The following is an 11,240-nucleotide window of genomic DNA, read 5'->3' as shown; positions in this document are numbered from 1 at the left end:
GAAAAAAAATCATTTATTTTTTGATTGTTGTTTTGTTCAAAGAATTTGGAAGACTGTTTTGGAGATGTGCAATCTTCATAGGTCTGTTTTGAGCTGGGAAGAGGAGCTTGAATGGGCATCTCAGCATCTTAAGGTAAGTCTTTAATTTCCTTTATCCTTAGGATTGCTAGGAATGCGGTTATTTCCTAAGAAATAACTGGTAGGAAATAACTGGTAGACAATTTAATAACTTGACTAGGGACTAGAAAGTGATTCTTAGGATTATTTGTGAGATTATACGAGCTATACTTGTGAATTAGAGTGTGGATAGAGATGATACGGTTAACAGGGATCTTTGTGTTAGTTGGGGAGTTGTTTTGTAGAGTATTTTCGTTTTTTGTTTAAATACTTTAGTTTGTGTAGCAGGTTCCTCTGTTTTTTCCTTGGATAATATACATGAAATTTATCCCAAAACAATGTTTAAAATAATTATAAGAAATATCATAGAATAATAATTTTTTTGACGAATGTTAAAAATAAAAAATAAAAAGAATATTAAAGAGGTTCCTCTGTTTACTATTAATGATTTAACCTCTGAATAATACAAATGATCTGAAAATCAAAATTATGTGATAAAAATTATACTAAACCTAAAGCCTAGGGATATCTTGTGTAGTTTACCATTGTGTTAATCACGCTATACTGCATTTCCAATTCCGGATTGCAAGTTCCAAGCTCCCACGGCGATTCCCATGTGGCTCTCGGGGTGGAAAGCGATCGTGATTCGTCGCTAACCAAAAACAATTTGTTTCAATGCCAACAGCCTACCTAATACCTCACTTCTTCTTTCAGTAATATTCGCAAACACCTTACCCTATAGAGGTTCGATATCCCAATTACTCTAGCAAAAAGGGAAAATTCAGCAGCATGCTTCGAAGGTCAATTTTGGAACTATCAAGTCACCGAGGGTCTCGTCAGAGAATACCAAGGCAGATTATATCCCAGGTAAATTCATCTGTTCTCGGTTTTCAATATGAATTTTCTAGTTCCAATGTACTTCCTTTTTCTTATATTTCTTCGGTTTGAAACGTATGGTTTAAAATATGTAGAGTTCATCGCCGTTTCTTTATTCGAGAAAGCAATTTTGTACCTCTCCTGGAGAAAATACTACTCCAAATCCTGGTTCAACCGGAGTTCCGCCTGAATCGAAGAGTGGGTTTCCAAGAGCTGTCATTGGCAGTGCGGTTATTGTTGTTGGTGCTGCCTTGGTTGCTTACCGAGTCGGATACTTAGATCAATATCTTGGTGAAGTGCCCAAGAGTTATGTTGATTCGAAGAAAACTGGTTTTGATAATAAAGATGAAGAGAATATTCAAGTTGTTGCTTCTCATAACAAAGAAATAAAAGGGCTAACTCCTAATGTGGACTTGCACGAGCAAGAGGAAGCAACTCCTATTGATTTTCCTTCCCTGCTTGAAAGCTCGAGTGAAACCCCAGGGCTAAACCAGCCTAATGCTGAAGGAAAGTTGGATGGCTTGGATGGGACACTTGGAGATAGCACAATGCCAGGACCAGAATATTCTGAAAGCAGCTTGCCTTCTGGTGATCACACTGCAGATGCTGATGTATCAGCTGAGGGGGATCTTAGAAATGCGGAGCCTGAACCTGCATTGATGCCAAGCAAGGATATTCAAGATTTTCAATTGGATTCCCAATCAAGTGCATCCCTCGGAGAAAAGGAGGCAAAAGCTCTAGAACCTCATTCTCATACTACTACAGACAATCTACAGGTGCTGTTTTCTCTGCATTCTATATTTATGTTGATACGGAATACTTGGACATATAGATGTTATGAAATTTTGAAGAATGCTTCAGCATCCATGCTCGGATTCTATCTTTTCAGTATTACGTGAGTGCAAGCAATTGGTCTTGGGTTAGAGTGGACCAAATGCACTTCAATATGAACTATGGACTGCTCTGTCATTGTTAGTACTGTATTGCTGCTATATTCCTACCACTCGATAAACCAATTATGACTGCAGCACCCCTTGGCCAATTGTCACTCATTTTCCGTATGAACATCATGGCAAGTTATGTGTGCATTTATGTACATTCGTATTGCTTCCAATATAATTTCCTTGAATCTTTGAATCTGACAACCTTTTTTAATTGTTTGCACGGGTGCAGAAATTTTCAGTAGGCTTAATACCAAAATAAGTGTCCAAACTATACCGTTTTTTTCCCGAATAGGTACCTAAAGTATTTTTTGACCAATCCAGGTGCCTAATGTTGCAAAGTTACCATTTTAGGTGTCTGGGCCGTCAACGGCATTAATTTTCTCCGTTAAGTGACACGTGTCATAATTTGGTAAATTTAAAATTTATTTTTAAAAAATATTAAAAATATTATTATTATATTTATAAAAAAACCCTAATTTCTCTTAAATTATTAAAAGAAACCCAAAATCCCTAAAATCCCCAAATCCTAACCTTAACTTGCAGCCGCCCTTTCCGCCCTCGACCACCACCGTCGACGTAATTCCTATCATCCTCCTGGTCACACGCCACCATAGTTGCCTCCGATTGGTTGTCGAAGTCGCGTGGGATCACGATTTTCATCCTAGGGTTTGCGGGGTATAAAACGTCGATTCGTCGTCGATTAGCCGACGATCAGTCACGATTTAATAGGGGTTTTGGTCGTCGGGGGGACGTGAGCTCGGGTGGAGCTTTGTCGACGGCAAAGGGCGGCGGACAACGTGGGTTTAGGGGTTGAAATGGAGGTTTTCAAAGTTTTGGGGTTATTTCAAAATTTTTGTGTTTTCTTTGTAAAAAATATATAATTTTATTTTTTTAATTTTAAATAAAATTTTTACACTGTCACTAAATGAGAGAAATTAGCACCGTTGACGACCCAAGCACCTAAAGTGGTAACGTTTGTAACGTTAGGCACCAAGATGAGTCAAAAAATACTTTAGTAACCTATTCGGGAAAAGTGGTATAGTTTGTGCACTTATTTTGGTATTAAGCCTTTTTCAGTATTTCAAAACTCACTTTTGGTGTTCTGTTATTGCAGGATGAAACAAGTAAAGATGCAGATACAACTAGTTTTGCCCTTGAAGAAAGCCTAATAAAAGCTGTGCCTTCTCTGCATCCCAGTACATCAAACATACCTCAGGTAACATTTTTTCCTTTATTGGTTTCTCTTTAACACTCTACATTCTGTTGTTCCTGATTTGTAACCTCATGGAATTTCTACATGAACCATTGTTCTTTCTTGAAGGTAACTCAATCAAACTTATTTAAACTCTCGTCTCTATGACACTTCATGTTTTGTTGTTTGAGCTTCATGGTGAGGCTTGATCTCCTAGGACATTTGCTTAGGATTGCAGCTCTGAGGGATTAAAACTTGTTTAATGTCTGTGTTTATTTGGGGATGACTGCTAACTGAGGTGACAAAAGTGTGAGCAGATCATGTTCTTTGTATTGGGATATATACACAATTATAGTGCGTAAGGATAACTAAGAATCTATGACTTTGTAGTCAAGGAAAGGCTATATAGGGAGGTTTTATCCCCTAAGAAACTGGCTTAGGGTTGCAACATCTCCTTTATGTCTGTTTAAATGGGGGAAGACTACCAGCCTTTTCTCTAGGCTGTCTGTACATTCCTGTAACCAATACTGAATGAATACTATCTTTATCAAAGTATGTTTGTCTTACACTGGCTCAATATAACACCTACTTTTCATGTTCTACTGTTGCAGGATGAACAAAGTAAAGGTGCAGAAGTGTCTAGTTTAGCCCCTAAAGAAAGCCAAATAAAAGATTTTCCATTTTTGCATCCCGCTATAGCAGACATACCTCTGGTATCTTTGTTTCTCTCATTAGTTTCTCATTTTAACACCTGACATTTTTTTTGTTTATGATTCGTAACTTCATGGTAATCCTGCATGAACCATTTTTATCAATTGAAGGTAGGCTAGTGAAATTAAACTCTCCTTGTCTCTTTGTTTTTCTTCATGTTTTATTGTCTGATTTTTCTTAATACTGGATCTGCATTGCACTTATTATGTTCTTCAGCACATTGTTGGTTTAAAGGGTAAAAAGAAGTATGATTGGATGGTTTCTTGCTACTTTATTGTTTACGTGTGTGAACGATTCAGATACTGTTTGGTTCTTGGATACGCAGCTAATGCTTCAATGACAAAGAACCAATTCATTTTGTTGTTCATTTTATAGGCAAGTAACGGCTCTGTATAGGGAGATTTCATGCATCATGCCCCAAGAAATTAGATTAGAATTGCACTTACTAGGGCTAAAGCTTCTTCTATGCCTTTGTGTTTAATTGGTGGAAGACTGTTAATTGATATGGCAAAAGCATGAATCCTTTTTTTTTTTTTTTTGTGTTGGGAAATATATCTTGAGGCTGACAAATAGCCACTGCATTTCCTTGTCTACTTTCTAGGCAATGAAAGGCTTTATAGTGAGGTTTGTGTTATGGTTTTAGGTGAGTAGAAGAGAAATTGAGAAATAGGGAATAAGAATAGAGAAGAATTGAGAGTTTTCAGAGAAGAAATGGTTGTTCATTCATCACATGAGGAAAATACCTCATCACCGTTTGTTTTATTTAGTTACAATACCAGAATCCTAAGGATGCCAGCTGGCAATCCTTTGTAACAGAATATAACAAATTCTTCTTTCTCATTTGTTTTGCAGATATGGGCTATTGGGCTGCTCTTATTGCTTCAGATCCGATCCACTTCTGATCCGCATCCGTTCCACTTCTGATCCGCTCCAAAGGTAAATTGTCTTCATTTCCCTCTCGTGCCATAATTCCCAATCTATCATTCTCAATCCCTAACCCTTGTCTCATTTCCCCCAATTCTCCTTCATCCTCTTCGCGTTCACGCCCTTCTCCTCCCACCATGACAATACCCACCCCTCGAGAGGATCCTTGTCCCCAAGGATCAAAAGACGGAAATTGGCCTTGGAGTACTGAATAATCTTCCCAGGTGTCATGCGAGGCGTCCAGGTTAGTCCATCGAACGAGTAACTGAGTAACTGGCCTGTTATTTCGATTTATAATTCTCCTTCCCAAAATTTGACTGGGTTCTATGCGAAACTGACCTTCTTCATCGACCACAGGAGGCTCTGTCGAAGATGTTGCGACTGGCTCAATATGCCTCTTCAACATACTGACGTGAAAGACTGGATGCAATCGAGAATTTTCAGGTAATTCTAACTTATACGCGACCTCTCCGATTCGTTCTGTAATTTTATACGGCCCATAAAACTTCGCTGCTAACTTCAAATTCTTTCGGAGTGCAAGGGATGTTTGACGATAAGGTTGCAACTTCAGGTAAACCTTATCCCCTACTGCAAAACTTCTTTCTGAACGCTTTTTATCTGCCTGTTGCTTCATTCGGTTTGCAGCCTGTTCTAATTGTTGCTTCACCATTTGTCTGATTTCTTCCCTGCTTCTCATTAGTTCACCCACAGAATAAACTGTAGCATCTGGTTGCCAAACCATTGTAGGAGGCTTATAACCATATAGAGCCTGAAAAGGTGTTAGGTTTAAGGCTGTGTGATAGGTAGTATTATACCACCACTCAGCATGAGCCAACCACTTAGCCCACTGTTTAGGTTGTAAAAAACAGAGGCCTCTTAAATACTGCTCAAGACATTGATTAACCCTCTCTGTCTGACCATCTGTTTTAGGATGGTAAGAAGTACTGAATAAAGTTGTAGTACCCAACTGCTTCATTAGCTCTCTCCAAAAGAGACTAGTAAATGTTTTATCTCTATCCGAAATAGCCATTTTAGGTTGACCATGGAGCTTGTAGACATTGTCTAGATATAGCTTAGCAACCTCAACTGCAGTGTAGGGATGAGACAATGCCATAAAATGGCTATATTTGGTAAACTTGTCTACTATCACCAATATACAATTTTTCCTTAAGGAAGTAGGTAAGCCTTCAATAAAATCCATAGTAATCACCTCCCAAGCCTGTTGAGGAATAGGAAGGGGCTGTAGTAGTCCTGGTTTAGGTATATGCTCCACCTTAATTTGTTGACAAACTGTACAAGATTTAATATAAGTGACTACCATAGCCTTAAGCCTAGGCCAATAAAAATAGGATTTAATCCTTTGATAAGTAGCTTGAGTCCCAGAATGACCTCCATGAGGGGAGTCATGTAAAATTTGAAGAATTTGTAGTCTAAGAAACCCAGTAGAACCAATTTAAACTCTGCCTTTAAATCTGAGTATTCCTTTTGAAAATTTCCAATTAGGATCAGCAGTAGGTGTCACAGTCAAAATATTGATCCAGTCAGCAGCTAATTTATCATCCTTATAGCTGTTTTCGACATCATATACCCAACTAGGAATAAGCAAAGTAGTTCCAATAGCTAGACATTTACCAGCATCTTCCCATTGCCTTGACAAAGCATCTGCTACAGTATTTGACTTACCTTTTCTGTACTGTATAGAATAGTCCAGCCCCAGTAATTTAGTTAACCCTTTCTTTTGGATTGTGGTTGTCAGTTTCTGCTCCAGTAGATACTTAAGAGGCTCATGATCAGTTTTAATAATAAAAGGCTTGCTCTCTAAGTAATGCCTCCACTTAGAAACTGCTAATAAAATAGCAAGATATTCCCTTTCATAGATAGAGAGGGCAGAATGTCTAGGACTTAGAGCCTTACTTAGATAAGCAATAGGTCTTCCCTCTTGAGATAGCACAGCACCAATTCCTCCTGAACTCGCATCTGTTTCCAAACAGAAACTTTTACTGAAATCAGGTAAAGCTAAAACAGGAGCAACACACATAGCCTGTTTTAAATTCTCAAAAGCAGTCAAAGCTGTAGTAGTCCACTGAAAATTGTCCTTAGTAAGCAATTGAGTCAAAGGCTTACTTATGGACCCATAATTTTCAATAAACCTTCTGTAGTAACCCGTTAACCCCAAAAATCCACGCAGGGATTTTAAAGATTTAGGAAGAGGCCAATTCCTCATTGCTTCTACTTTTGTAGGATCTGTAGCTACTCCAGCTGCTGAAATAATATGCCCCAAATATTCCACCTGAGTCTGTCCAAAGAAACATTTGGACAGCTTTGCAAATAACTGATTAACTTGCAAAACCTCCAAAACTAATTGTAAATGAGTAATATGTTCTGTCATAGAATTGCTGTAAACTAAAATATCATCAAAGAACACCAAAACAAACTTTCTAAGAAATGATTTAAACAAATCATTCATTAATGCTTGAAATGTGGCAGGAGCATTAGTTAGACCAAAAGGCATTACCTTGAATTCATAATGCCCTTGATGAGTTCTAAATGCTGTTTTGTAGATATCCTCTTCTTTAATTCTGATTTGCCAATAGCCTGACCTTAAATCAATCTTGGAAAAATAAACTGCACCATGTAGCTCATCCAATAGATCCTCCACAACCGGAATAGGGAACTTATCCTTCACAGTCAGATTATTTAATTGTCTATAATCAACACAAAACCGCCAAGTGCCATCCTTCTTCTTAATTAAAAGACATGGAGAAGCAAAGGGACTCTTGCTAGGTTGGATAATAGAAGAAGATAACATAGCAGCAATTTGTTGTTCCACTTCAGTTTTCTGGTTATGAGGAAATCTGTATGGTCTCAAATTAATGGGGCTAGATCCATGTTTGAGAGGAATGGCATGATCATGAGCTCTTCTAGGTGGTAACCCTTTAGGTTCATCAAAAATAGAGTTGTACTTCTTTAAAAGAGGTTTAAGAACTTGAGGAATGGATTTAGGAGTCTCAGTCATACTCAGTAAAACCACATGTCCCAAAATAGGTGTATCTTGAGCTGTTATTTTCAGTAAGGTAGCACCTGAAATCTGCTGCAAAAGCAGTGAAGGTTGCTGCCCTTGTATAACAATATTCTCCCCTTGATGTTTAAAGCTCATTGTCATCTGATTAAAGTCCATCAGAATTGGACTAAATAATTTCATCCAATCCACCCCTAACACCATATCACTTCCTCCCAATTTAAGAAGTCTGAAATCATGTATGAAAGAGTGTCCTTGCATCTGCCATTCTACTTTGTTGCATCTAGCTGAACTAAATAGCTGTTGACCATTAGCTACTGTAATAGCCAAAGGGTATGGAGTTAGGACTTGAATGCCAGCATCAGCCCATTGAGGAGTCAAAAAACTGTGTGTACTGCCACTGTCAATCAGTATGTTCAAGGTTTTGCCTTGAATTGTTCCTTGGATCCTCAATGTGTTATGACTAATGCACCCAGTGATTGCATTCATAGAAATTTCTAAGCTTTCCTCTTCTTGCATGATCTGTTGGTCTGAGTCAGGAGGAACAGATTCTGTAGGTATAGGACTTTCCTCTTCAATCATCATATTAAAGTTTCTTGTTTTACATTGATGCCCTGGCTGAAATTTCTCTCCACACTTAAAACAAAGATTATTCTGTCTTCTGTAATCAATAAGATTCTGTTTAGGATTGGAAATTGGTGTGGATTTAGTAGGTAGGGGTACTGAAGTTGTCTTGGAAGTAATAATGGGGTTTGGGTAGGGTGGGACCTTAAAGGAAGGTCTCAACTTTCTGTTTTCAAACTCCACAGATAACTCATAGAGCTTAGCTTGTTTGCATGCTTCAGATAAATTTTTAGGATCTAAAGCTTTTACTCTATGTTTGATGTCTTCTCTCAATCCACTTATGAAAAGTGACACAAAGAAATCCTCCCCCAAAGTAGGATTCTGTAATAGCATGTGTGGTTGTAACTCCTCGAACCTTTCTTGATAATCTTCAACAGATCCTTTTTGAGTAAGTTTAGTGAATTCCTCCACAATGTCACAAAAAGACCTGTCACTAAATCTATGGCACAAATCAGCTTCAAACTCATGCCAAGTTACATGATGTTTCTGCATAATATAGCCATCAAACCATATTTCTGCTTTTCCTGTAAGATACATAGTAGCCACTTCTACCCTTTGATCTACAGGAACATTGCACAAGGAAAAATACTTGAGACACTTCTGAAGCCATCCCCTAGGATTTACCCCCTCAAAAAAATGGCAACTCTATTTTGGGTCTATGCCACATAGTTCCCGAGCTGCTAAATGACCCCCCTGTTCCCCTGTTTTCAGTTTCCAGTCCCAGCATAACAGGTCTAATATTACTATTTTCACCCATTAAATTCTCATGCCTAAAACTGTTCTTAATGGCTAAACAAGCATCAGGCTTATCCTTCAAGATCCCCGGTTCATCAGTTTTATACGAAAATCTTGATTTATCCTTAACTACCGTCACCAAAACAGGATTTTTCTCCCCATTTTTAGAGTTATTAGGAGAGTATACCTGATCCCCTGCAGGCTGCTCTTGTTCACCATTTCTGCCAGTTAAGATCTTCAATATTTCTTCCACATAGCTGTGATTCGTGGTCATTCTTGCCTCCAATGCAGTAATCCTATTTTCCTGAGTCTCCCACCATTTAGGTGGATTAGTCTCATTTTGACCTTGTTTCACCAAAGCAGCAAGGTCTTCAATCTGTTTCTGAATCCCGGCCAAATCAGCTTCTGCCATCGATTGGTTCTTCTTTGTCATGCCCTCAAAAATCTTGCCAGAATCGTAGCTCTCGATACCAATTTGTTATGGTTTTAGGTGAGTAGAAGAGAAATTGAGAAATAGGGAATAAGAATAGAGAAGAATTGAGAGTTTTCAGAGAAGAAATGGTTGTTCATTCATCACATGAGGAAAATACCTCATCACCGTTTGTTTTATTTAGTTACAATACCAGAATCCTAAGGATGCCAGCTGGCAATCCTTTGTAACAGAATATAACAAATTCTTCTTTCTCATTTGTTTTGCAGATATGGGCTATTGGGCTGCTCTTATTGCTTCAGATCCGATCCACTTCTGATCCGCATCCGTTCCACTTCTGATCCGCTCCAAAGGTAAATTGTCTTCATTTCCCTCTCGTGCCATAATTCCCAATCTATCATTCTCAATCCCTAACCCTTGTCTCATTTCCCCCAATTCTCCTTCATCCTCTTCGCGTTCACGCCCTTCTCCTCCCACCATGACAGTTTGATTCCCTAAGAAGATTGGCTTAGGGTTCCAGCATCTCTTTTATTTTTGTGTTTAAATTGGGAAAACTGATATGTGAAGTGGCAAAAGCACGGCATGTTCTTTGTAATTCACTTATTATCAGACTTGATACAAGATCACATTTTGTGCTTCTTGGATGCAGGCTAAACCAACTGAAGATAGAGGGGCTCCAAATTCTCTTCTTGATGCCTATCACCTTTGGGACAAGGCAGATGAAAGATATTTAGCTTCTCTAAATGGAAAATATGAGCAGCTTTCTAAAGAAACAGAGGTTGTCTGCCTAATTATTGTTTGATACATATGAGAAGGGAGAGTATCAGTAAACACTAAGTTTTCATTCTTTTTAACATGGTAGGGTTTCGGTACAGCAGTTGAGGAACTAAATGAGGGATATTTATCCAAGGATGGAAAATTAGTTCTCAGTTTCCTCCAAGCCATTCATTCTGCCGAAAAGCGACAAGCTGAGCTGGATGCACATGCTTTTGCTGAAGAAAAACAAGCATTGAAGGTCTGAAATTTGTACTATATGGTTTCTTACACCTTAATTTCTACAGCACTCTTGGTCATGAATTATTAGCTCATGCTTTTTTCCCTCTCCTTTTAGGAGAAATATGAAAAGGAATTAAGGAATTCAAGAGCTAGGGAACTAATGCGTACAGAAGAGGCTGCCATATTGGATAAGGTTATAGCTGTTTTCATATTTTCATTGTTTCTAGAAATAAATATCAAAAGTACACAATAACAATACGGCACCTAAACTTTAATTTGGTGCAATTATTCTCATAAAACTTTGATTTTGATTCAAGTGAGCACATTTTAGAAACCAAATAATTCAAATTATGTTGGATAAATATAATTGTTTGTGTGTGTAATAAGTGAATGTCAAATAGTGCCACATTGATAGTGGTTTTAATTATTTCCACATTTTTTGTCGTACCTTCCTGTTTGACTTCGCTACATAGTCCTTCCATCTGCAGCTTATTCTTGAATCATATGGTGAATCCAGTACTCCTTTGTCTGTAGAATCTGCATGTCAGGATTGAACATGAGGCTGACTGGGTTTGTTGTCGTTCTGTCTAACAGAACAAGTTGATTAAATGTTGAGGTTGTTATAGTACTTGCTGACAGTGATTGATTGGTGAGGCTCTAAGATTTCACACC

General features: G+C 38.1%; 1 protein-coding gene and 1 long non-coding RNA gene across 2 annotated transcripts in view; both read left to right on the top strand.

Annotated features, from left to right (window-relative positions):
• The first annotated feature begins 663 nt into the window (after positions 1-663).
• The window catches only part of LOC120196360, a 35,327-nt gene continuing 24,750 nt past the window's right edge, over positions 664-11,240 (top strand). Inside the window, exons 1-8 of the mRNA XM_039198186.1 lie at positions 664-769; positions 864-984; positions 1,089-1,769; positions 3,052-3,153; positions 3,741-3,842; positions 10,222-10,350; positions 10,435-10,587; positions 10,684-10,761. Coding sequence (XP_039054117.1) covers positions 732-769; positions 864-984; positions 1,089-1,769; positions 3,052-3,153; positions 3,741-3,842; positions 10,222-10,350; positions 10,435-10,587; positions 10,684-10,761 — 1,404 coding nt within the window. The 5' untranslated portion in view covers positions 664-731. The remainder of the gene's footprint in view (positions 770-863; positions 985-1,088; positions 1,770-3,051; positions 3,154-3,740; positions 3,843-10,221; positions 10,351-10,434; positions 10,588-10,683; positions 10,762-11,240) is intronic.
• Positions 4,696-10,049, top strand: LOC120196378. Its single transcript, XR_005523169.1, has 4 exons — positions 4,696-5,008; positions 5,122-5,208; positions 5,306-5,335; positions 9,842-10,049. It is a non-coding gene; the product is annotated as an uncharacterized LOC120196378 (long non-coding RNA).

The sequence above is a fragment of the Hibiscus syriacus genome, unplaced genomic scaffold (assembly GCF_006381635.1).
Source record: "Hibiscus syriacus cultivar Baekdansim isolate YM2019G1 unplaced genomic scaffold, ASM638163v2 tig00004630_pilon, whole genome shotgun sequence".
Taxonomy (NCBI): domain Eukaryota; kingdom Viridiplantae; phylum Streptophyta; class Magnoliopsida; order Malvales; family Malvaceae; genus Hibiscus; species Hibiscus syriacus.
Note: the sequence above shows the minus strand (reverse complement) of the source record. Positions and strands in the feature narration are given on the sequence as shown.